General features: G+C 33.7%; 3 protein-coding genes across 3 annotated transcripts; 1 reads left to right on the top strand and 2 right to left on the bottom strand.

Annotated features, from left to right (window-relative positions):
• Positions 1-1,471: 1,471 nt before the first annotated feature.
• Positions 1,472-2,364, bottom strand: LOC127278479 (uncharacterized). Its single transcript, XM_051300212.1, has 2 exons — positions 2,252-2,364; positions 1,472-2,180 (listed from the first exon to the last, which is right to left on the bottom strand). Exons 1-2 carry the CDS (start codon positions 2,362-2,364, stop codon positions 1,472-1,474), a joined length of 822 nt encoding a protein of 273 aa, XP_051156169.1.
• A 120-nt stretch (positions 2,365-2,484) lies between these two features.
• Positions 2,485-3,858, bottom strand: LOC127278478 (uncharacterized). Its single transcript, XM_051300210.1, has one exon. The coding sequence runs from the start codon at positions 3,856-3,858 to the stop codon at positions 2,485-2,487; it is 1,374 nt and encodes a 457-aa protein (XP_051156167.1).
• Positions 3,859-24,896: 21,038 nt separating this feature from the next.
• Positions 24,897-27,035, top strand: LOC127278477 (putative nuclease HARBI1). Its single transcript, XM_051300209.1, has 4 exons — positions 24,897-25,015; positions 25,607-25,956; positions 26,422-26,641; positions 26,735-27,035. Exons 1-4 carry the CDS (start codon positions 24,897-24,899, stop codon positions 27,033-27,035), a joined length of 990 nt encoding a protein of 329 aa, XP_051156166.1.
• The last annotated feature ends 481 nt before the right edge of the window (positions 27,036-27,516 follow it).

The raw sequence follows: 27,516 nt of genomic DNA, 5'->3' as shown, positions 1-27,516 counted from the left end.
AAATAAAGCGGCATTGTTGATTTCGGTAGCCGTCACTTGATTCGAAAACAAAATTTGGCGTTTAAAGGCTTAAATAGCTCGTAAAATTTGAGCAGTCACACGCAATAAATGTGCCCAAGATGAATAGTGAGACATCAGTTGTGATTGCCAATCAGGTTCGAGGTTATTGTTGATCAGATGAGAAACTATACGAGACTCTTCGGTAGTTTCCAGACCACAATTTCGTCGAGGCCATGTCTCCGGTGAATCTCGCAGCCAAGTGGGACCCTCCCACCAAAGGGAAAAGGTTGACAAGTCCTCCGCTGAGAGGCCACGTGAGGCACAATCCGCGGGATTTTGCTTGGAAGGAACATGATTCCACGTAGCTGCAGGCAACTCCGTTAAAATACCTGACACACGATTTGCAACGAAAGTAGTCCAGGAAGTTGGTTGCTTCTGAAGCCAACTGAGAACAATTGTAGAGTCTGTCCAGCAAAAAACTTGAGAATTCATTAAACCGAGAGAATCAATAACAAAATGAATTAATTTAGACAAAAGGCTTGCGGCACATAATTCGAGTCGTGGGATGCTTATTGTCTTGAGCGGAGCAACTTTTGTTTTGGACATGAGGAGACTGATTAAAACATCACCTGAAGCGGACCGAATTCGAGAGTATACGACTGCAGAATATGCGACACTCGACGCAGCCATGGATTTGTATCGAGACTGCATCAGAAGAATTATGCGTCCATCTTGGAACTGAAAGATTTGACAAGGCCGACAATGAAGATCGAAATTGATTCCAATATTTAAGCAAGTCCGAGGAAAGAGAATCGTCCCAGTCTAGCTTTCGAAGCCAGAGTTTTTGCAAAAGAATTTTTGCAATAATTGTCACAGGCGAAATCCAAACCATTGGGTCGAATATTTTCGCGGTAGCCGAGAGTATTGATCTTTTTGTTGAAGGTTCTTCAGGAATTTCACAAGTTTTGAAGTGAAAGGCATCATCTGACGGTTTCCAAAAAATTCCGAGGACTTTGAAACCTGAAGAATCGTCAAAAGGGATCTCAACTGCTAAACCATGATCAGCAGAATCCAATCCGTCTAGTAAATCAGGAGAATTACTAAACCATTTCCGTAATGGGAATCCCCCAGCATTTGTCATATTAATGACTTGATCTCTCACCTTGAGTGTGGAGGTTTTATCCGATCCTCCAAGAAAAACGTCATCAACGTAGGTTTGCTCCAAAAGCACGGAAACAGCTAAAGGAAAATTGTCCTTTTCGTCATGTGCCAACTGTCTCATTACGCGAATGGCAAGATATGGCGAAGACGCCATTCCGTAGGTAACAGTATTTAATTCAAACACATGGATCGGACACTTAGGAGCTTCTCGCCACAAAATACATTGATATTTTTGATGGGTAGGATCGATGAGAATCTGGCGAAACATATTAGCAATATCAGCACACAACACGAATTCAAATTGACGCCATCATAAAATGATGGAGCAAATATCTGTTTGTAATTTTGGACCGATGTGTAAAATGTCATTAATCGAGGTTTTGTTGGACGTTGGACTCGAAGCATTAAAGACGACTCTAACTTTCGTTGTTTGGCTACTTTCGCAAACGACAGGGTGGTGCGGAATAAAGACACGAGATGAATCAGTCTGGTCAACGTCAACTGGAGTCATATGTCCCATCTCTTGATACTTTCCTAGAAAATCACGATAATTTTCAGCAAGCAGAGGATCACGAGTAAATCTTTTTTCTATTCTACACAACGAATTGAGAGCTATGTTATAAGAGTCACCTAATTTCGAGGGGAAATCATCAAAAGGTAATTGAACTACATATTTTCCATTTAAGTCTCTAGAATGTGTCTCCATAAAATGATGCTCACATTCAATTTCTTTTTTTGTCATTAAATTCACTGCTGGTATCTCTTTCAATTCCCAAAATTGACGCAAGCTTTCGTCAACTCGGGTTTCCATAGAAAAGTGGACATTAATGTGATAACTTTGAAGAGGAGATCCTTGTAGTGGTCCTGATAAGATCCAACCAAATATAGTTGACTGAGCAACGAGATCTCCACGTGGTCCAGGACAAATCTCAGGTTTAAGCAATTGAGCGTACAGATCGGCTCCAATCAGCAAATCGATCCGGTCACTTTCCCATGGATTTAGATCGGCAAGTTCGAGACTTTAAAGATTTTCAGGAATTTCTAAAAGGGTAAATTCAGCTGGAACATATGCAGTGATTTTTGGAAGTACGAATGCTTGAGTTTGGAGCGTGGTTGAACAAGGTTTAATCGTTTAAATAGTGATTGGAACGGAATGAAGGATTTTATTCGTACAACTTCCTCCCAAACCGGACACTGTAACATTCGTATTTTTGCGTGGAAGACGTAATAATTGAGCAATTAATTCGGACAAAAACGTAGCTTCTGACCTTTGGTCAAGAAGAGCGCGGACATGAACGCGGCGGCCATCAGGCGCCTCAACCATCACTCGAGCGGTTCCCAACAGAACAGTAGTGCGGTATTTTTAGACGAGTTCAAATGCGATGAAATCGCCACATCATCAGACACTTGATTTGATTCTGAAACGCTATGATCAGTTTTTAATTCGCGACTTTGTGACAAATTTTTATTATCGCGATGCAATAAAGAATGATGAGGCTTTTTACAAATATTACAAAATTTTCGGCTCTGACATAAATTGCGATTATGCTTACCTAAACAGTTGAAGCATCGTGAATTAGCCTTTAAATATTCAGAACGTTCATCAATTGTTTTTTCTTTAAATACAGAACAAGCATAGAGGTTATGTTCTCTGTTACACATTGGACATACAAACTTTGTTGAGTTTTGATGCGTGTGTACCTTCTTGAGTACCGACTGCGAATGATTTGAATTTTTACTTTCAGGACGCTTTTTAATATCTACTGTAGCTTCTAAAGCGCGAATTCGAGAATCAAGAAATTTAACAAATTGATCGAGAGAGGGAGGATCTGTCTCTTCACTAATTGACAATTCCCTCTGATCACGAGAAATTTTATCTAACTTGTTTATTAACATAAAAACTAACAAATCATTCCCCTCATCGATAGGACGTTTTAGACTTTTTAAAGCAGATGTCGCAGTAATAACAACGTTACGCATAGTTTTTAAATTATTCAACCAATCTGATGTGACAGGTGGCAATTCAACAATCTTTTTTAAATATTCATATATTAAAACTTTAGAATTACTATAACGAGTTTCGAGATTTTCACAAATATTCTGAAAATTGCCATCTGTCCCTGGTTGATTTTGAGCAATTATTAATGCCTCACTTTTAAGAGATGATTTGAGATAATGAAGACGCTCTGCATCCGACAAGCGATCGTTGTCAATTACAAGAAATTTAAACAGATCTCTAAAGGTGAGCCACTCACAATACGAACCTGAGAAAGTGGGTATAGTAATGCGAGGAAGTTTTACAGATGATGATGCTCCTCGTGGCGTTGCATCTGGATCTGGTGGTTGAGAACGGTCTTGTACCGACGTGGGCGGTGGCTCAGAAAGACTGCTAAGTATGTGGTATATGGCCTCCTCATACATGTCCTCAATCTGATTAAACTCATCAGAATTATAAATTGTAATTGTTGTCTCTCCTCCTTCGGCTTGATTAGGAGGATCTATTATTGGAGGATTTGCAAGTAAAGCGGCATGATTTTGTCGACACCTCAGCCAGCAATCTTGTAAATTTGTTAGGCGTCCTAACAACAATTGTCGAGGTGGATTTTCGTAATTTAAAACACGATTAACAATCTTTTTGATAGAGTTAAATAGAGTTTCTTGGTCACTTAACACTCGTTCATAACTAGTCGTGGCCATGTTTGTTACAGGAAAAATGGCCGACCACGCTACGTAAAATATAGTGAAAAAAATTTTTCATGAAAAAAGGTTCTCGATACTGAGAAAAAAAGTAAAATAGCACCAAAATATTGCGGAAAAAACACAATAAAGTCTTAAAAAAAGTACTTTTTGACTATTCAAGTCACTTGAGAGAATAAAAAAATGCAATATATAAAGGAAAAATCCCTTAAGCGTCACTTAACACAAAGCACTGATTTTACTTTCTTTTCTCCTTTTTGGAAATCCGGCTCGAAGGACCATGTTATGAATTTAAACAGTTTAACATAAAGGACTTGTGAAAAAAAGGAGAATAAGATAGTGAAAGTAAAATTACCACTGAATTTATTAACTTATTTGAGATAAAACAGGTAAAGCGATTTTTACAGAGCGGTTCTATATGATGCGTACGAAAGACAAACAGAAACTAAAAACTTCGCAGATACGACTACATACGACGCACATAAGTTGTCCTTCTGCGGGCAAACTTACTTTGGAATCTAAAGTTTTAACATTTCATTTGCGGAATCATTTTCTTGTAACAGTGTAATGTTATAGCAGACATGAAAATATTTATATAACACTCACAGAGATATCAAAGTTTAAGATTGGTTTTTGTAATTTTTTGATGAATCATAAAAAGAGACACAAATTTCAAATTTTGCTATTTCACGTAATGACTTTGTAAAGTTTAATTTTTATATATTTAACGAAAGAAACATATGTCCAACTGTGTAATTTAACATAAAATCCGTATTTTTTAGCGTTTATTAATTTTCCAAATGGAAATTGCATTTTTTATTGTAATTTCTGAGAAAGTACTGTTACAGTTTTTGTGAAAAAAGTGCTCATATTTAATTTATTGACATGAAATTTTTTTCATTATTATAACTCAAAAAAAGTTTTAGCTGGTGTATATCTTGCCAATAATCAATTATCCATAAAGGAAAAAGCATTTTACCTTCTTGTTTTAAAGAAAAGGCTGTTGAAAATTTTCCAAAATTTTAGTTTCAATGTAGATTGCGCTGCCTCACTTGGACCTGGCCTTAATTCCTTTGCCTACATGGACCGTTAGAAATTGTTCTTATTTATTCGAAAGGAACGAGTATTAGAGATTAAGAGAAAAGAAAGTATAATGATATGCAAGAAAATATTAATTTCTTATATTAAGATTTCAAATAGAAACTCAAATTAGTTTTTAAGCATAATAAAGTATTGCAATCAAATATTACTCACAACTTACTTATGTGCTTTCCTTGAAGGAAAGTATACGTAGTATGGTTAAATAATTTATATGTTTAGATATTTTAACGATGTTCAAAATTGGTCGGAAGTCAATACAGGTACCAGATTTTAATTATCATTTATCGAAAGTACAAATACTCCCATTTTTGACCATATTTAACACTGGAATCCAAAATAAATTACACGGAGTACAATGGTTCGCATGGAACATGCAGTATTATTGTTTAATTGGACAACTAAGTCCGAATCCGGTTTCGGAATGAATAAACAAATCTATTACTGATGGGTCAAAGGTTAAAGTACAGAAACCCGGATAAAGACAATTAACATATTATACCACACTAAAATAATAAGATTATTATTATTCGATATAATAGATAATGCTTCTGAAAAAGATTTTGTGTAAATCTAACAGGATCATTTATAAAAATACGAAAATCTTACAGTTTGTGGTTTCACGTAATATCATGCCTTAAATTATTTCTGTAACGCATACTTTGAGGATTTTTGTTATAGTGTAGTGTGCATGTTAGTTAGCTCTGATTATATAAGTAACGCATACTTTGAGGACTCATTGATAAAATATTGTACTGAAATTATGCGTTTTTTCGAAAAACTACAAAAATTTCAATGGTTCCCTCTTGAAAGATATTTGTTTTCTTGAGAGTAGTCTATTTTTGGTTGAATGTTTTATGATTTCTACTGTTATAATCATCAAAGATTGTTATAGTTTTATCTTTATCATTGTTATTCAACTTTAGATAAAAAATAATTTATGAATTTATATATTATCATTTGTGTATATTATGGATTGTATTGTACTTGAATTATTGTCCTCATGGTTTGCTTGGACAAAATAAAGAAATAAAAATAATAATAATATAAGGACGGACCTTTTGTTCCCATGTACTCGTGGGATCTAAATGGAGACTACAGAAAACAACAAAAAAAAAAGTGTTTCGCCTGAGAGTACCGAACACTCTTTGGAGAGTCAGGATTCAGGGCTTGAGATATTGCTGCAGGAAGAAAGGGCACATTTAACGTTAACTTCAGCCTCGGTAATATCGCCTCAGGATGAAATGAAACCTGAAAGGGAACAATATATTTCTGAGGCTCTAATACAGAAAAGTTCGGGACGATCTCAGGGTTCCACTGTTACTGTGGTCGAAGACCTAATGGCGAGATAATCCGTTAAGGGTAAAAAGCTCAGTGGCAGCGCAACAAGGAGGTTGGAGAATCCAAGGGTACAGAACCGGCAAGGGTCTCAACCTGCTTCATCATCGACTCCTATGCGGGCCAACAGTAAAGCTGGGTCTGTTGGTCAGGCACGAAAAGGAGTTCGCGCCGATAAGAGTCAGACACCTCTCCACAACAGGAGAAGAGAAGGAGGCAGAGACCCCTAGTTGGAACCGCCTAATTCTCCCAAGTGTCAAGATCTGGGATTGCACCTCGTTTCTGAGAAGTTCGCCTCACAAGAGGGGCGATTTTAATTGAGTGTCTTGACTCAGATTCTCGGGAGTGGTTAAATGTCCACGTACCAAATATCTGTCAGGTAATCGAGGGTCTGCCACTTAAAGTGATAGATACTTCTAACCTCATTAAGAGGGCCAGGGTGGTTGCTTGGGTACCAGGTCCTAAGGTGGACCAAGTTTCAATCCTGACTAACCTCAGGTAACAGAATCCTGGGGTGTATACAACTAATTGGAGGTTGTATTCGGGAGGTTAAACAGGATCAGGGGTAGTTTCTACGGCTGCAAGCTGGACTCTCGCGGTAGATGTGCCTGAGAGTAAGCTGGGTGTGCTTGAGTGTCTTCACTACAAACTGTGTTTCGGTCTTAGGCATATCACTCTTCGAGTGAGTAAGCACAGAATGGATCCGATGAGTTGTAGACAAGACACGGCTAGCGAAGCGACGGAGGATTTCGTGGATAAGTCTTAATATTGACTTGCATCACTGTATAAGCGCAACGGCGATTCTAGCCAAGAACTTTACAGCTATTGCCTTCATTCAAGAACCTTGGGTTTACAAGCGTAAGATTAGAGAACTAAATAACTGTGGGGAGTTAGTGTATTCACCACAAGAATTACCACCCAGGGCGTGTATTTTCTATAAGGGAGTAAATACGGTTCCTCTTTCAGAGTTAACTAGTCGAGATCTGGCAGTTATAAAAGTCTTGTATTGAGATAAAAATGGAAGTAAGAAAGAGTTGATTCTTGCCTCTGGTTACATTCCAAGAACAGAAAATGAACTCTTACCACCGGACAAGGTGTACTGTCAGTACTGGCCTCCCTGTTAATCCAGACAAGACAAATATTGTTTTCTTCACTAGAAAATACAAAGTTCCAACTGTGAGGAAACCTGTATTTTATGGAAAAGAAGTGCTTTTTTCTGATTCGGTTAAATATCTAGGAGTGATTCTTGACAAGAAGCTAATCTTGAGAAAGCACTCAGAATATCAATATAGTATGTTTTGCACTACTTTTTGGATTTGCAGAAGGGCAATTATATTATCTTGGGGTCTAAAACCGGATATGGTTTTGTGGCTCTATTGTATGGTCCTGTTGACAAAGTTTCTGCATGCATCAATTGTTTAGTGGATTAGAGAAAACGGTTGAAAACGGTGAACTTCTGCCTTTGAGGTCTCTTTTGAACCATTCCTCTTCAAAAATATTTGACCGAATGGAAAAATATTTTTACTAAATATCTATAAGTACTAAAGTGTCTCGAAGTGTAAAAAAGTAATTTTCTTTACCATAATCCCTTTGCGCAGGATTTTTTGACATACTGTAAAAAACTCAATACAACATAATTTTACTTTACTGAACATGGAACAGGGAAAAAAAGCTATACTGCGCATGGTGATTATTACATTTTTATTTCAAGCAATAATTATTATTTTTGAAACGCATACTTTGAAGACTTTTGTTATAGTGTAGGTTGCATGTTAGTTTGCCCTGAATATATATATCGGGCTGAAAAAACTTGTACAAGAAAATGTACATGTTCTTGTACATATTTTTTGTGCAGGTTTCATGTACAAGTACTTTCACATGAACACGTTCATGTTCTTGTACAGAAACATTTGTTTAATAAATTTTATTATTTATGAAACGCATACTTTGAGGACCTTTGTTATGGTGTAGTGTGTATGTTATTTGGTCTTGGTTATGTAAGTAACGCATACTTTGAGGACTGCTACACTGCGCATAGTGATTATCACATTTCGATTTTAAGCCTTTGTTATTATTTATGAAACGCATACTTTGAGGACCTTTGTTATGGTGTAGTGTGTATGTTATTTGGTCTTAGTTATGTATGTAACGCATACTTTGAGGACTGCTACACTGCGCATGATGATTATCACATTTCGATTTTAAGCCTTAGTTATTATTTATGAAACGCATACTTTGAAGTCCTTTGTTATAGTGTAGTGTGTATTTTATTTGGTCCTGGTTATGTAAGTAACGCATACTTTGAGGACTGCTACACTACGCATGATGATTATCACATTTCGATTTTAAGCCTTAATTATTATTTATGTAACGCATACTTTGAGGACTGCTACACTACGCATGATGATTATCACATTTCGATTTTAAGCCTTAATTATTATTTATGTAACGCATACTTTGAGGACTTTTTTATAGTGTAGTGTGTATGTTATTTGGTTTTGTATATATAAGTAACGCATATTTTGAGGACTGCTACACTGCGCATGATGATTATCAAATTTCGATTTTAAGCCTTAGTAATTATTTATAAAACGCATACTTTCAGGACTTTTTGAAAGTATACTGTACACTTTACTTTGTCCAGATTATTAATGCAATGCATGTTTTGAGGACACGGTTGTTACAAACATTGTACTCAAATTATGCGTTCTGTACATAAAATTGTCCTCAAAGCATTCGTTGTATATATAATTTTGTCCCAAAATTATGCCCTGTACATGTAAAAGACGTACAAGTACAATGCATTCTTTGAAGACATTGGCGGTATATAAATTTTTAAGTCTCCAAACTATGCCTTGTGTACTTAATCCTTGATTTAAAAGTAGTAAATTTTAGTATAAATCAATTATTCCAATTGCATAATGTAGTATTTTTCATCAGGAACCTATATATGCGGCAAAAAACGTGAGTCCCCAAATCATGCTTTGTACATACATATATATATATATATATATATATGCGAAGTAGTTAAAGCATGACATTATAAATATTATTTTAATAAATAGAAAAGCATGCGGAAAAATATTTTAAAAATGTACCAAATTCGCTTGAAACTTGATATTTTAAATTTATTCAAAAAAAAACTTTTTCAATCCGCCCTTTGCCGTACCCGTAAACAGGAAAGAGGACAAAGTAAAAATTTTCCGCCATATTAGTTTGACATTTTGAATTCTTTAAATTTGACCTAAAATAATCTTTGAATTCATTCCTTCATTCCGTCCATTCATTCATTCCGTCCGGACCCCTGCTGGGTTTTCGGTGACAGAGAAAAGAACAAGTTATGGAGAGAGAAAGATATATCTTTATTTTGCAAATCAGGGTTCACTTGACCTGCAATCTTTTAAAGAGGATTAATTAATAACTCTGAGGACCCAGGTAATAATTTCTTTCTGTCTTTATCACGTGAAAAATTATAAAGAAAGTCTAAAACTAAATAGGTAACGCATACCTTTCTTTCTTACACCAAGGAATATAACATAAGTACTTCTTCGTTTAACATTGCGTTTCTCTATCTAGACAATTCAAAATGGCATAAGAATATCTTCGTCTAAAATCTTAATCTTCTTCCTTTTTGTTTTGAAAATAAAAATAAATATATCTATATATATATATATATGTGTGTGCATACCTGTATTAGAGTCCCTGAAAATTTTAATAAAAAAATTTAAAAATTATTACCTAAGTTCTCAGAGTTAATCCTTATCAACAAAGGTTCTATTGTCTATGGGTATTTTTCCATGTAATAAATGGGAGAAAAGAAATTATTACCTGGGTCCTCAGAGTTAATTCTCATTGATTATTTAACAAAGGTTCTATTGTCCAAGGGTTGGTTTTTTGTGGTAATTAATCCGGGGTTTTAATACAAGTGTATATATATGTATATATGGTATCTGTAATGAACTACTGATTAATCATATAAGAGTGTCCTTTTGCACTTATTGGCTGATCAGTAGTTACTCATTCATAGTTCTTTCATTCTATTGGATATTGGTAGTTGTATTGGATAAAAGGCAAAATTTGTTATATTGAATTAAAGGCAAAATTGGTTATATTTAATAAATGGCAAAATTTGTTATATTGGAGAGAGTGAGCGAGAGGATTAAAGATATTTAGATTTTCATGAATCAAAAATAAAATTAAACGAAGTATACTATGGCCAACATAAAAGAGTATGTTATTTTGAGTGATGAAGATTTAAAAATTGTTAAAAATAGAAATAAATTGTTAAATGACATGCATATGTACAAATTTGAAGATTTATTAAGAAAAGATTCCAATTCTTTTTTCAATATGCAAAGTACTTATACTTTTATAGCCTTAATGAGGGGTGTTTAAATGTGCATCAAATGAAATATTTAATTAGATTGTTCCCTTTTAAACCAACAGTAGTTTTTGTAGTTGTTGATCAACAACCTTTTGGTAGTGTTGAGTGTGGAGTATATGCAATAGCATTTGCAACATCTATATTTTTTAACGTAATGTCAAACAGCGTAAATTATGAAACTGATAATAACAGAATGAGAAACCATTTAAAGTCAATGTTTGAAAATAATCGCTTAAATCATTTTCCGTCAATAAGAACGTCTCACAATAGGAATTCGATAATAGAGAATGATTGGAACCGTCTTTTCATAAATCGAGCTCAGGAACTTAAAAATAATATTTTGAACCCTTGTTCTGTTTTAATATTTTTCCCAGCAATAATATTAACAGAGTTCTATTAACACAATATTTAGAAATTAAACATTCTCTAAATGACACTAGTGAAGAGAAAATAATTCGTACAACTAATAATAATATGAACAAAATTTCACCACTTGAATATTCAGAAATGAAGTATTTTCTGAGTGAAGAAATTGATAAAAAGATAATTCTAGGAATTAAAGAAAAGGGAAGGCAACGCGCGAAGTTACATATGAACAGAAAATAATTAGACAAGAGAATGGTAGATTGAGAAAACGTAATCGTAATGAAACAAACAGAAATACAAAAGAAAGAGCGCAAAAAAAATTTGACATGCAAAAAAAGAAATTATCTATAGAAACTAAAGATGAAAAGAAAATACACAAGGATAAAAATTTGGCATGTAGGGAAAGAAAAATATCAATGGAAACTCAAGATGAAAAGAAAGTGCGTCAAGAAAATAATTTGTCATGTAAGAAGAACAAATTTTCTACGGAAACGGAAGATGAAAAGAAAGTGCGTCAAGAAAAGAAATTGGCATGTGAAAACGATAACCGAAATAAAAAAGTGTAGGAGATGCAATAATGTCTTAAAGTTTTCAATGAAAGTAAGGTTCCACAGAATTATTTAGGTTTCATGAATGTAGAATGTAAGTTTTGTTATGCGTTACATTTTCTGTGTGAGAGACCGTCACATAGATTATTTAGTAGTTGCTGTCATAAGGGAAAAGTAAAGTTAAGCGCCCAAGTAGCACGGAATATTGGTTGAATGTAACATTGATATCAAGTGGGAATATTCCTGTGACATTCAGGCGATATCATAATGTCTTCACGGGGACATTCCTCGGTGATATTCACGTGTGATTCGTATGATATTGAGGGAATATTCCCGTGAAATTTGTGTGATATTGAGTGAATTATTCCTCTGATATTGAGGGAATATTCCAGTCATATTAATAAGATAATTTATAAAATTCTAACAAAATTTCAATTTTTTTTCATTGATTTATTTGTTTAATTAAATATTCAAAATAAACAACATTTTAGAATTTTCTAAATTACAGGAATATTGTCTCAATATCACAGGGATATTCCCTTAATATCCCAGGAATATTTTCTTAATATTGCGTGAATTTCACGGGAATATTCCCTCAGTACCATACAAATATCACGCGAATTTCACAAGAATATCACCGTAGAATGTCCCCATGAAGCGGACATTATGATATCGCCTGAATGTCACAAAAATATTCCCGCTTGATATCACCTTGACATTCAAGCAATATTCCGTGCTCCTTGGGTGGTAGATTTAATATGAAGAAATTTTTTTTAAATTTCTAATATTAAATTTTTTGAAAAAAAAGAAGTGAATAAAGATATGGTTAATGCACACGAGCAACGTAGTCGGCCGCTTGCGGACGACAAAGTTGCTAGTTTGACCTAAAATTTGGATTCAGCAACCCCAAAAACCCCCGATTACCGAATTTAAAACGAATCGAATCAATTTGAAAAATTTCTGCCATATTAGGTCCGCTATTTTGAATTTTTTAAATCTGACCTTTCGGATTCAGCTTACCCAAAAACTTTTAATACGATACACAGTTATCCGCCTAACTCTCTTCTTGCAGCAAGCGCTAGAAATTTATTTGAAAGATTGAAAACAGTTAACGGTGTAATAAATGATTCATTCAATTTGCTTGTTTGGCATTAGAGATTGTAGGACACATTTACCAATTCATTATTCCTTCTCCAAACTTTCCGAGGTTCATATTTCCCACAACTAATATTTTCCAAAGAAAGATTTTTCCAATAGCTAAATTTCCCAAATCTGAAATTTTTTCACAACGGTCAGATACTCGCTCTTAATATTGAATACAACTCAATATTTTTGTAAAGTTAATTTAATATAAAGTTATATTTAAAGAAGGTGTATTTAATATAATCTCATGACCTTTTATTACATTTTTTTATTGCCGTCCGACTGAGTAATGGCAAGAGCCAAACATTCCGGATATCACCGACACTTCCAAAAAATGCGGCGATTTTTTCGGAATGTTTGTGATATAAAATCCCCCAACGTGTAAAAAATATCCTTTCCCCCTTGTTTTTATTAACTCAGCCATGATTAACTATAAATTATGAAACTTATAATTAAAATTAAATAAAAAAAGACTAGACAATTGTGACGCAGTTTGACAAGAAACAAAAAAGATTACCAAGTATAATAGGAAGTTGGTTGGTTGAAAGATTGCAGGTTGTGAAACCGGCTTGTGCAGCCGCAGGTACGGAAATGTTTTTCTCGTCCGAGGAGTTCATTTCGAACTCGGTCACTTCATCTGAAGGACCGTGGTGGTTGCTACCTAGTGTGGAGTTGTGTGCGTTTGCACCGGCTGGTGCAGTGGCGGGTCTATGTTGAAACTGGGGCGAAAGTGGCGACCCGCAGTTGAAGACCGTGGTACTAGGCGTTGGTAAGTCTGAATGGGTGGTGGCTTGGGCTTGTTCAGCCTCATGAGCGAGCAATCCGTCAGGATTGTTCACCAGTTCTTTAGACTCTATTGACATTTCTTCCGATATTTTACTCTTTGGATCAGGTTGTTCTAGTGGTTGTTGAGAAGTTAGAGCTAAAATCAGCTCGAAGGAGTAGATTTTATGAGGACCGTCCTCCTCCTGAATCCAAAGGACGCCCGGTGACACAATTTCTAGAACTGGATAAGGACCAGTTCTCTTTAGGGCTAATCTAGCATTGTAACGCTCGGCTGCCTTAGAAAGTCGAGTGCTTTTTGCGTATACTAGATCTCCAACTTTGCATGGTGGAATGGCGTTCGGGCCAGTGTATCTTTTCTGATACTGGCTCTGATGTTGGAAAGCGGCAGCCTCCCGCTGTTGTAGTGGTGTTGATCCCAAACTCGCTGATTTCCGTCGTGTAGTCGGAATCGCAGTCCCTTCTTCACTTCTTAATTTCGACGCTCTGTTGGGTTACTTTACGGATGATACTCAGGAGTTGTCCATAGAGTACATGCCCAACTTTTTCCAGCATTCGTTCAGAGGTTACTGCGGAATTGAGAGCCATTATCGCTTAGTATCCGGCGAGGATATCCGAATCTGGAGAATACTTCATCTTCCAGGATTTGGATAATGGTCTAGGCGTTTGAGTTTCGTATCGGAAAAGCTTCTACCCATCGGGTGAATAGAGCCGTTACTACGAGAATAAAGCGGTTTCCTCAAATTGTTAAAGCGTAAGGTCCCATGAGATCTAAAGCTATTGTTTTCCAAGCGGTATGGGGTTTCCTTGGTCTCTGACCTATGTCGACACGGTGGTGAACGGGTTTTAAGCAGAGGCAGATATGGCATTTAGCAACGTAACGCCGTATTTCTCTACACATGCCTGGCCAAAAGAATCGTTCTTTTATGCTGCGAGTGGTTTTTCCCTGGCGGATTGTATGATACGAATGCTCCACGAAATTGGCGGAGCATTCGTGGAGCACGAGATCGAAATTGAAATTTTATCGAAAATGTATAAAAATGATGAAATTGATAATATAATTATTAAAATCAATAAGTTTTATGCATTTTAAATTTACCTCAAATGTATACTTTATATATATATATCGATCGATTCGTCTTGACGTAAGGAATACAATTATTTCATATATAAACTTCAATTTAAAAAATCGCAAAATTTTATAGCCAAAATATGAATTGTTGATTTTTTAACTTTCATTAATTCTTTAAATTTATCTCAAATGTATACATTATATATATCGATCGATTCGTCTTGACGTAAGGAAAACGATTTTATTATATATAACCTTAAATTTTTCTATTTAAAAATTTTTTCGATTAAAAAAAAATTTTTGGAAAAAAGACGATAAAATTTTTTTTTTTGGTATTTTTAAAAATCCTTTGGTCAGATTTGAGATATTAATATAATAAATGAGCCTACCAAATTTTATCTAAATCCATTAAAACCTGTTAAAGTTATCTTCTAAACAAAAAAGGGATCCACACACACACATACATACATCCGGACAATTGATCAGGATCTCATATAACATGTTTCTATAAAGAAAAAAATTTGTTTGCGCCACTTTGAAAAGTTTTATAAACGAAAGGACTACAAAGCTTCCTCCACGAGGATGCAAAATTAAACTAATAAAAATATTTTACATAATTTTTTATAATTTTGATATAAAAATTATGTAAAATATTTTTATTAGTTAAATTTTTTAAGAAATATTTTTTTTATTGAAAACTAATAATTTTTTTATTTAAACAAAATTATTTTTGTAGTCCAAAAAAATTATTTTATAAAATATTTAGAGAATCCTTGAATTTTTTTTAAACGCAAAATGTCAGAAAAAAAATTCACAAAGTGTTTTTGAGTGCCATCTACTGATCAATGCGTGTATTACTTCTGTAATATTTTATTTACCCTGACAGGTAAATACAGTACTCTTTAAAAAAGTTAATTATTTAATAATAATAGCTTAATTATCCAATAATATTGCATAAATCGACTCAAAACATTAATTATTACATCCTAATAGCAATTTTACCATTATTTTAATTATTTTTTGCAATATATAGCCTCAAACCCAAACAAACAGAAACTTCACCGAGCTCAGTCAACTTCTCGGTTTACACAATCCGCCAGGAAAGCTATTTTGGATTTTGAAAAACTATCATCGAATTCGTAATCAGCGACCCCGAAAACCCCCGAGTAACGAGATTTAAGGGAATTCAATGTATTTAAAAAAATCGTCGGCCATTTTGGATTTTCAAAAATTCACATCAAATTCGTAATCAGCGACCCCGATAACCCCCGAGTAGCGAGTTTTAAAAAAGTTTGTTTAGTTCTTTTGGTTTTACTCATTTTTGAATTTTTTTCGCTTTTAACACTATTTTTTAAACTTAAACCTCAATTTTTAAAAAATCTGTCCATTTTTTGGAATTTTGCCATTTACATTTTTTGTTCAGGAGGTCAAAAACAACAAAAGTTCAAAGTTGCAGAAAATTTCACCGGACCCCAAATTCCCATGAAAATGGTGCGGGGTTCTTTTTAGACGCGAAGGCTCTTATGCTATTTTTCTTAGACAGAAGAGGAAAAAAGGTTTCAAACAAAGACATTCTTGTTATTTCTTTGTAATAGATGAAGAAAGAAAAGCGTTAAATTTTTGCGTTAGATGACAGAGAGAATCTTATGTTGTTTTTCTTGCAATAGAGTGAAGTATGCAATCCTATTTATCGCTACCTGAGTAATTAGAGGGACAGACTTTGGCTTCCCCTCTTGTGATTGTTCCGCAATACCTGAGTTTTTGGGTATCGACCGTCATTAAAAAAGGTCTACTGTTTTTTAGAATTTTATTTGAAGTTGATCTAAAAATTTTCATTTTATCTTTTATATTAACCTATGATTAAATAAGTAAAGAAATAAAAAATAAAAAAAATTGTTATGTTAGAATTAAAACATTTATTTAACCCTTTAAGGTGCAAATTAACTATCATAATAATAATTCCTCATCATATATCATTTTAAAAGTTTTTGGGATGCTGATTACGAATATGATGTCTGTTTTTAAAAATCCAAAATGGCGGATTTAATATGGCGGCCCAAGGTTTAAAAATTCATCGGATTCGTTTAAAACAGTTTTCAAAGGGGTTTTCGGGGTCGCTGATTACGAATATCATGTCTGTTTTTGTAAATTCAAAATGTCGGTTTCAATATGGCGGGTGAAATTTAAAAAATTCACCTGAGCATTTTGAATCTCATTACATTACTCAGAGGTTTTCGAGAACGCTGATTATGAAAATAATTTTAGATTTTAATAATTCAAAATGGCGGATCTAATACCACGACGAAAAAAATGTAATTAGTTTGGAATTTCTCGAAAGTTGTAACTTGAGGATTTTCCAAAAATAAAAATTAAGGTTAAAATAAAAAAATTGAAGTTGTAAAATATATGTGAATTATTTTAAATGTTAAAAACAATATTTAAAACAAATCATTTTATTTTCACGACTATTAAGTTTGGCAGCATTATCTTTGGTTTTAAGACAGTGGCGCCGTTAATTTCTTTTGTGCTTCGCATATTTCGTGTTACATAGTTGCCATCCCTGTTAATCAATTCACAAGTATATAACCTGAAAATTTGTTGTTTTTTCTTATAAATGCAATAAATCGGCTCTAAGTCAATAATAACACAGCCCCACAAAAAAAAAAAAGTGTCATGTACTTTTGACCGGAATACCCTAACCCTATGTATTTTGACACGCTGAACACGAATCCGAAGTCCGTTTTGCTCCATCACGTCAGGATTTTTTTCTAACCTCAAAAAACATGTCGGATTTTGTGAAGTAGGCGATTTTTTTAAAAATTGATGTATTAACTTCAAACTTGGTATCTGGGGTTTTTTCGTGTCGCTGATTACGAATCTGAAGTTAGATTTTCAAAATCCAAAATGGCGGATCCAATATGGCGGACGAATTTTGAAAAAATTTTAAGATTTACTTCAAACTTGGTATCTAGGGGTTTTTTGGGTCGCTGATTACGAATCTGATGTCAGATTTCCGAAATTCGACATGTCTGATTCAATATTAAGGAATTATTTATAAAAAATTGTCAGATTATTATGAAATTTGGTATCTACAGGTTTTCTAAGTTGCTGACAAGTAACACTAGGGAAGTGCCATACGACGATTTTTCTGAAACTTGGCAGTTTTGTAGTTTTTTAAAAACAATTTGACACGTATGTTTTGTTTTTCACCAAAAGCTGATTTATGGGGGGAACTACCCCTTGAATTTTTTTTTGGTAGGGGGACATTATTTTACGAAATTTTTTAAAAATTAATGTGCAATAGTGTATCTGGGGGTTTTTTGAGTCGCTGATTACGAATATGATGTCAGTTTTCAAAAATTGATAATGGCGTATCTAGTATGGCCGATAGAAGTCCATGCTGGATATGCCATTTTGAATTTTTGAAAACTGACATCATATTCGTAATCAGCGACCCAAAAAACCCCCAGATACAGATAATGGCGTATCTAATATGTCCGATAGAAGTCCATGTTGGATATGCCATTTTGAATTTTTCAAATCTGACATCATATTCGTAATCAGCGACCCAAAAAACCCCCAGATACCAAGTTTGAAGTAAATCTTAAAATTTTTTCAAAATTCGTCCGCCATATTGGATCCGCCATTTTGGATTTTGAAAATCTAACTTCAGATTCGTAATCAGCGACACAAAAAACCCCCAGATACCAAGTTTGAAGTTAATACAGCAATTTTTAAAAAAATCGCCTACTTCTCAAAATCCGACATGTTTTTTGAGGTTAGAAAAAAATCCTGACGTGATGGAGCAAAACGGACTTCGGATTCGTGTTCAGCGCGTCAAAATACATAGGGTTAGGGTATTCCGGTCAAAAGTACATGACACTTTTTTTTTTTTGTGGGGCTGTGTAATATATAATATAATATACTAAGAGGTAGTCTACTTCCTTATTCTAAACTTTGTTTAGCGAAGAGCAATTTTCGCTTTACCTATGATCGGAATTGTTAATAGTAAAGTTTGAGTAATTTCCTAAATATTGCTATTTTATCTTTAAATTATTTACTTTTGTTAAATTAGCTTCCGTCTTTAACAGTTAAAGTTGTAAGTAAAATATATAAAATCGTTAAATGAACAAATAAGTGGATTTTTACAGTTTATGATTTCCCAGATAGCAGAACTTTTTGCAGCAAATTTACAATGCCAAATTATAAGTTTACAATGTAAATTTGCTGCAAAACTGTGGCAAATAGCTATATGTCCTCGCTTTGCGAAGTTCGCATTGCAAGTTTGCAGAAAAATTTCTCAGAAAAATTGCAGGAAAATTTTATGACAAATTTTAAGAAAACTACCATAGAAAACTACTGCGCATGACATGAACTTGAGCAAATTATCAGCAAATTTTCTTCAAGTTTGCCATAAAAATTTTCTGCAAATTGTATGTAAAATTTTTCTGCAAACTTGCAATGCAAACTTCGCAAAGCGTGGACATATAGCTATTTGCCACAGTTTTGCAGCAAATTTACATTGCAAACTAAAAAATTTGTCATTGTAAACTTGCTGAGGAATTGCTGCAAATTGTTGTGCTATCTGGGTTTATGAAATATTATTATTTAAATAATAGCAATTTATATTCAACTTGCATCTTTCATTGACTACTATAGACGCGAATTTTCATAAATAATTTCAATTTTACACAAAAGTAAATTTAAATAAAACCGAATTAATCTACGTTATTGCAAAAGTTTTCCTGTTTATCATAAGCTTTTAATACTTTACTAAAAAATAAACTGAAAAAAAATTGTTATTATAATTATTAATGCCACAATTATGAATGGTAATGTAACTTAATTAATTATAAGTTGTATTTGTCATAATATTAATATTATATTACATTAAGAATCTTTTTGTATACTTAATTCAGTATATTAATTTCTAATTTTATGTTAAATTTTAAAATTTGTTGAAATTTAATTATCCTTATTTTTAATTTTACTTAAATATCGTTCAATATTGTTTTTATTTTTTAAACAATATATTATTAATGTATTTTAACCATTAATAATGATTTCCAAAAATAAAAATTAAGGTTAAAATAAAAAAAATTGAAGTTGTAATGGCAGCATTAGCTTTGGTTTTAAGACAGTGGCGCCGTTAATTTCTTTTGTGCTTCGCATGTTACATGGTTGCCATCCCTGTCAATCAATTCACAAGTGTATAACCTAAAAATTTGTTTTTTTTCTTATAAATGCAATAAATCGGCTCCAAGTATAAATGTTTTGACAAGTACAATGTGTTTATTCATTATAACCCATTATTTTAATTCATATTTTTATGAATTATTCCCCGTTATTCCAATGTGATTGTGATTTTATCTTAAACTCAAAATGAGTGAAATGTGCCTCATTTTGAACCTTTTCCCCAAAAACTTAGAATGAGTCGAAGAAGTATCATTTTTATTGTACTTTAAAATGAGATTGATATGCGACTCATTTTAAGTCCGGTTTCTTTCTGTGTACCAAAGGTTTTTGACAATATTGAAAGAGCCCTAAATTTTTGCCAATGGTAATAAATTAACCCTAAATTATGGCATATAGGAAAACTTTTTTTTTGAATGTGGTACTTCCAATTTTCCAGTTTTACTATATATACCAAAAAAAGTAAAGCCGAATGAACAAGCAACTCAAGAAGCAGTTGCTGCTGTTTACGCGAGAAAAATAAAAAAAGTTTTATTTTCATTTTATTTTAAGTATAACTATTTATATAAATTAATTGTTATACTAATTTAAGCTTTTTTAATAAATAAATTAAACATTATATCAATTTCAGTAGTTTTATTACAGAAAAACCGAAACTAATGAATCAAGCTTTCAAATGAGAGGTTGTTCATTATAATTGATTCAATTGGCGATTCAAACAGCTACACTAGCGCCACAGTTGAACTAATTTAGGCGTGACTCGCTCTAAAGCAGTCTCTGTTTTGACAGTTTATTTCAAATTATTTAATTATTCTGATATTTTTATTGCGTTTGTAAAATTATTTTTAAGCGTTAAATAAAAAAAATAATTTAAAACACATGGAGTGCTACAGAGCGAGTCACGCCTAAATTAGTTCAACTGTGGCGCTAGTGTAGCTGTTTGAATCGCCAATTTTGCGATTGCTACGAACTTCCTAATGTCAAGGCGATTCCACAATACCTTACATTTGAACTTGCTTTGCAGTTGCTTTGCATCTGCTCTGCATTTGCTTGTTGCACGCGCAACTTGTTGATCAGTTCACGTTCCGTTCCGCTTTTTCAATTGTCTGAGTGAATTTATAATTGTTTATTTAAACTTATTATAAATTTATAAATAGGTTTAAAGTGGATGATTATTTTATCGTATTTATTTCGTGGTAAATAAAAAAATGTTGGATTTTTTTTAAATATTAAGTATATATTAATGTGAAGTATTATTTTAAGGTTATGTTTATATATAATATTACTTAATTTGTTTTAAATTTGCATACATTTATAAAATAGGAATAACATAAGTATTTACAATATTTCTAAACGTAATTATAATTCGAAAATTTAATACAACCAATATTTGTAGTATGAATCGTAGGAATATAGATAACAAATTTTAAAATGTTATGTTAATATTGTTAATATATCTTGTTAAACTAATACATGTGGGCGATTCCACGTCAGATTTCAGTCGACTTTTTAAATACGGCCAAACATATTTTTTTCATTCTTTAAAAAAAAAAGAAATACGTATTTTTTTATGGGCGATCAATTTTTCGAGTTATGAATTTTCAAAATTTTGGATTTTAAAAAGTAGACCTATTTTCAATTACCTATAACACGAAAAGTTGATACATGTCACTGATGGGGGTAACGAGAATTCATGAAGAATGCAAAAACTTTGCTACATCTTCATGAATTCTTGTCCTTAGCTGAGTCATTGGTAACGTGTTTTTCTACATTTTTCCAAACATCCTATCGGCGCGCCCCTTTACACTCTACGCTTTCCACTCTCTTCCCTATTCGCTCTCTCCACTTTCGCCTTACGGCCCATTTCTATTCATCCTTGCACCTCCCACTTTCAACGCGACAGGCCCTTTGCTTTCCTCGCGCCACTTCTTTTAACTTTCTGTTCGCCGGATACTTTTCCGAGCCGAATTTTCAATTATTTATTTAAATAAAAGGTTATGTTCGAAGTTAGATGTGTTTTTATATCTTGTAGATCATTTATAGCATAATTTATTATAAATAATTATTGTATCATAATAAATTATTATTAACTAATTATTAATTATAATTGTTATTACAATAATTATAATTTGTTAATTGTTAATAGTATATATTATTGTTATAGTGATTTATAATTTATAATGTTATATATATATATATATGTGTGTGTGTGTGTGTGTTTAATACGAATAATATTATATTGTCAACTTATAGCAAATATATATTATGTTACACATACATATCTGTATTTGTAACATATTATATTAATAAACTATATTTTAATATAATAATATTGTTATCATATATCACACTAATTAAGTAAGATTAGTTATTAATTAGGTTAAATTAGGAATGGTTAAGCAGGGATGTGAGAGAATTTCGGGGATAGAGGTGAATCTCGCGAGAAGACGCGCGACTTGGCTCTTGACTCGCGGTTTTCCGAGGGTCATAAGTAAGAAGTGTATAGACGGAAGATTTGCCCCTCTCTTGGAAAATTCTCCCACTATTTTCGTCGTTTTGGAAGAGTCGTGGGCTATAAAAGCCGATGCACTGGACCAAAACGTCAGTTCTGTTGCAGAGCTCTCTCAGGGAAGTTACTTCTCTGACTAGCCTAACCTCTAACCCGCAACAGTTGTACTTAGCAAATTTATGAAAATTGAACTTAGCAAAAATTACGAAAGTTGTACTTAGAAATTATTCCGAGTTTCATACTTAGAAAAATTCTCAAAAGTTTGGACTTAGAAAAATTTCCGAAGTTCATACTTAGAAAATTTTCTGAACCTTGGACTTTTGAGATTTCACGTGTTAGACACTTCACCTACCTTGTGTATTACCGAGTTTCTACTTGTATTTTTTGTGTGTTCGAATAAAGTTTTTACCACAGAATTTGTGATTCTCTCCATCACTGGTGCAACCAATCATGGTAAGTCCTAACTACATTAATACGCTTGATTAGTGACAGCTCAATTCCGACAAACGTACCACACTCACGCCGTTACGGAGATAGTTACTGTCTCCATAATTGAGATACTCGTCACAACGAAGAGGTCACCTTTTCCTTGTGAGGTGTGAGACACAACGTCTAAATCGAGTTGTCCCTAATTAAATCGACTTAAATTCTGATCACCATCATTATTGAGATCAGTTGCTGTTCTCAATAATCGAGGTACTTGCCATAATAGAAGAGTTACTTTTCTATTGTGGGGTGGTGAATCAAATTACGGTTATAAATCCTAACCTATAAACTACTTGGCTGAGAGAGGGTGCCTTTCTCAGATAAATCCCTAGATTCAGTCGAATGAGAGGTTGCCTTTCATTCGACACACATAGTCGGGTGGTGTTGCGCCGCTTCTTTAGACTCCACAGATTCTACTTGGTCAGCCGCCATATCTAAGCCACCACCATTATTGAGAATAGTTGCTGTTCTCCATAATCAAGGTATTTGACATAATAGAAGAGTCGCTTTTCTATTATGAGGTGGTGATTCACTCGACGCCTCCAAGAACGGCCTTGATTACACGCTTACACTCTTTCCCGACTCGACTATTGGGACAAGGTACCTTACTCTCCCGCTTACCCTCTCTACCTATTAACGGTTCGCTCTCTTCTCCTCCTCAGGGTAAACGCTGGAAAGCAGCTAAATCTTGGAAAAGGAACCGACGACACCACGAACAGCTAACATATCGGGAGAAAGGGTACTGCACGGCCGTAAAAAGTGGCGTGCAAGTGGAAATTTTGGACCACGTCACATATACCGCCTACTGCCAACGACAACCAAACCCGTTTACGATACCAACCCGGGGACAGACCTTACCGGTGCCGACATTTGGATGCCCCATCAAACTCCCGCCACCGACTACGGTGAAACCACTTCCACCGCGCTGGAGTCGATGGGACTACGTCTCCTGCAACTACCCGAAACCTCGGGCCGTTGTTAAGCCGACGCTCAAACGGACAAGGTCAGACCAGCTACCGGCCTCTGACCCAACTAAAACCACCGAGGGAGAGTGTCCCAAAACCCCGTCTTGGGATTTGACATCTCCTCTGCCTAGTCCTATTAAGTTGGACGCCCCGACGCCACCGTCGGCACGAGGTCTCTTCAGCCCTGGCACAGCAACGCCGCCCAGTTCACTGGAGACCCCCAAAGTTAATCGGGTGAAAGGGGACACGCCAGCACCTCGACCCGCCATCGAGTACCTGATTGACGACGACGAGATCAACAGAATTCTGGACGCTGGTTTAAACCAACCTGATCTGTTGTCGCCCTTAGGAAGGACTCCGACTTCTCCGGAGGGAACACCAGAAGCTATCCTTCTCAATCCTCAGTTCCCTAAATTCCCACCAAAGAAACGATCCAAAATTGTAATGGATCTGCTTACCTTATTCTGAAGCGAACCAAATAAACGAAACACCTTCAGTATTATTACTCCAACTTTTGTAGACATTAAGAGAGTTAAAATAAATTAATATTTTATTGGTAATTCCCTGTCTCTATTTCATTTAAACTTCCCTTTTTCCAACGGGGGGTGGCTGCCGTCCCTCGTATTCCCTCCTTCGATTGTACATTTATTATATTATTTTGGCATTTAACTTTTGTTTATAACTCAGAAGAATTTTTATCTTTCATTTATTTTAATTCTCTCCACAATACCACTACTCGAATATTTTGCATTAATCCATTTTTTTCACCTTTGAGGCGGTCATCGCACAACGTGACCGGTATCAAAGTTTTGAATTTAGAAAAATATCACCATGATAAGAAATGTTCAGTTTATCTTTGACTTCTCAATCATGTAAACAAAAACAAAAATTTGATGATTTGAAAAAAATAACAATAATTTTTTATAAACAAATCTGTACGTTTCCATTTGGCAAATTTGGTTTAAAAATGTTTAAACCAAATGGTTGGCTGCAAATGGTTATATATTGCCTCGAACTAATATATCAGCAAAAGAAGTCAAATCGACGGTGGCACGTAAGGCCTCATATAAGTAATGCCGCGCGTGATATTTCTAGGGCTTACGAATGTGTATTCTTATACTTTGCGAATTGCGACCAGGAACAATTTAAAAAAATGTGCCGACTTTCTGTGGAAGCCTTTAAAAAACTGCACGACATTGTCGGACCCAGACTTGTAAAGAGAAGTCGCAGGCGTCCATTGTCGTCCGAATTAAGATTGTCGATAACGCTGAAGTAAGTAAAATATATAATAAAAACCGCTACCAAGTTGAAGTATTTTTTATGTTCATTCCATGAACATTTTGCTTCCTCATGGAAAATGTTTGTGACTAATTTATGTTACCTTTATATTACCTTTACATTTCTAGGTGAAAGAATTTTTCCAGTTTTTTTAAAACCTGATGTTGATAGATTTTTAAAGACCCTATGCAATAAAAATTTAAAAAATTAATAATATAAAAATCGTCTTTTTCAAGATTTTTTAGCTCTTATAGTATTCGAGATATTTATGAAAATGTGATGTTTATAAACACACACACGGAACGACATTCTCTAAAAATGTTTGTTTTTTATTCTTGAGGTCGAAAATATAAAGATACATCAAAAAATCAAACTCAAAAAATGTTGGTAAAACAATGCTTCCCAGGAAGCAATATATAAATGAAAATAATTTAATTGCAGTGGCATGCCCCTATCAAATAACACAGTGTTATTTTATTGTCATGCAAAATCCCTTACTACGAAATCTAAATCACTCTCGCGATCACTTTATATTATTAAATGTTTTCATTTTTATCAATTTAAAATGTTGTAATTATTTTGTAGTTTCTTAGCTCATGGTGACAGCAAAAGGACACTGGCAAATTTCTTTCGTATAGGCCTTAGTACCACATACGAAATTGTCTCTGAAGTTTGCCCATTGATTTGGGATCTACTCTCGCCAATATATATACGCTGGAATACACCGGAGGAATGGAAAGCTGTCGCAGAAGGGTTTCGTGTAAGGTGCAATATCCCTAATTGCTTAGGCGCCATTGATGGCAAAGAAATAAGGATCAGAGCTCCTCCGCATTCGGGAAGTTGGTTTTACAACTACAAAAAATTCTACAGTTTTAAGCTCTTAGCCATATGCGATGCGTATTATCGCTTTACTTGGGTGGATATCGGAGAGTATGGTAAGCTGTTTGTAAATTAATTATTATCATTATTGAACTGTCATGGGCTCATTGTCTCTAACTAAGATAACAATTGTAATATTTTGAATTCCGGGAATTTTTGAACTTGTACTGTAGGCATGATTTCTAAAAAAAAATTTGCCGTCAAGAAGTAATGTTATAAAACAAAATATATTTATAATTTTAAAAATTGTATTTTTTTAGTACTTGAAATGTAGAAATTATATTAAGCTTTTTTGGATTCTGAATGTATATAATAATTTTAAAAATTTAAGTGTCATAAGTGAAAATTAAAAGATAGAACTGAAAAAAGCATGACTTATCATTTTCAGTGGGATAAGAGACAAAAATTTTACTATATTTTTTTAATTTAAACTTATTTTACAATTATTAAAAAAAGGAGATATAACATATTTTTACAACTGTAAGTGTTTTTTAACATGCTTGAAAAAAATATGTTTTTAGGCAGTCTTAGCGACTTATGTGCCTTTCGACACACTAACTTATTTCAAGCCCTTGAGCTGCAACAAGCTGGTATTCCTGACAGAAACAGGTTGCCGAGGACGAATCTTCAAGTTCCATATTTTTTCATAGGTGACGAAATTTTTCCCCAAGCAACATACTTGATAAAACCTTTTGCTAGGCAATACGTCCCTACAGATAGGCAGAGAACCTTTAATTACAGGTAAAATTTGGAAATAAGATTTGTTCTACTTATTCGTTTTCAATTGATATTGTAATTGTTTGTAAAATAAATTTCCATTTCATGAAATTACAGATTGTCCCGAGGTAGGAATGTTATTGAAGACGGTTTCGGAAAGCTTGGTGTTACTTTCCAAGTAATAAATCATCGATTAGATTGTGACTTGAAAACCGCAGAAGATATTGTGAAAGCTACTTTATGCCTTCACAATTTTATTATCGATGAAAAAGTTAACGGAAGACCCACCATCCGCCGACAATTTGTGCGACAAATGCGTAATTTGCCTTCTTTCGACGAAATATTGCCTGCAGACGAAATTGATGTACACGAAATAATGACAGCGTATTTTAATTCAAGGGAAGGACAAATTATTTAATGCTTAAAGTTGTTAGGTTGCATTACTATATACTATAATTGTAGTACAATATTTTTAATAAAATTATAAAAATTAACTCTCGAAGGCATATTGACAATTTTAGAATATACAAGTTTAATAATTTTAAATCACATGGTTATTTTTAAAAAAATTTAAGGAAAACTATGTAACACGTTTAATTCATTTAAAAAATCAATTTATTTCTTAAACTTGTTTATCATTTATTTGTGAACCTGTTTTAAACAGTGCGATAATTAAAATACTGCTCTTTTTATAAAAATGTAGTTACAAAATTAATTGCTTTCATGAATTTTAAAATTTTTAATAAATGTCCTTATTTTATTTTAGAAGTTTCATGGACAAATTGAACTTTAATGTTCTAGTAATATTATTAAGGGGAAATGTATTTTTCAGCATACAAGTACAAAGAAAGTAAATTATGAATTACACTTTTAAATGAATAAAATCCATGAACAGTGAG

Source organism: Leptopilina boulardi, unplaced genomic scaffold (assembly GCF_019393585.1).
Source record: "Leptopilina boulardi isolate dan_hultmark-lab unplaced genomic scaffold, ZJU_Lbou_2.1 LbouV2_203, whole genome shotgun sequence".
NCBI lineage: Eukaryota > Metazoa > Arthropoda > Insecta > Hymenoptera > Figitidae > Leptopilina > Leptopilina boulardi.
The sequence above is the reverse complement of the archived record's forward strand: the minus strand, read 5'-3'. Positions and strand labels throughout refer to the sequence as shown.

Coding starts and splice junctions, on each gene's coding strand:
- LOC127278478 (XM_051300210.1), bottom strand. CDS start 3,858: ATGGCCACGACTAGTTATGAACGAGTGTTAAGTGACCAAGAAACTCTA.
- LOC127278479 (XM_051300212.1), bottom strand. CDS start 2,364: ATGTTACAGTGTCCGGTTTGGGAGGAAGTTGTACGAATAAAATCCTTC. Junction 2,181..2,251: donor CGCTCCAAACTCAAGCATTC/GTACTTCCAAAA, acceptor AAATCTTTAAAG/TCTCGAACTTGCCGATCTAA.
- LOC127278477 (XM_051300209.1), top strand. CDS start 24,897: ATGTGCCGACTTTCTGTGGAAGCCTTTAAAAAACTGCACGACATTGTC. Junction 25,016..25,606: donor AGATTGTCGATAACGCTGAA/GTAAGTAAAATA, acceptor ATTATTTTGTAG/TTTCTTAGCTCATGGTGACA. Junction 25,957..26,421: donor GGTGGATATCGGAGAGTATG/GTAAGCTGTTTG, acceptor ATATGTTTTTAG/GCAGTCTTAGCGACTTATGT.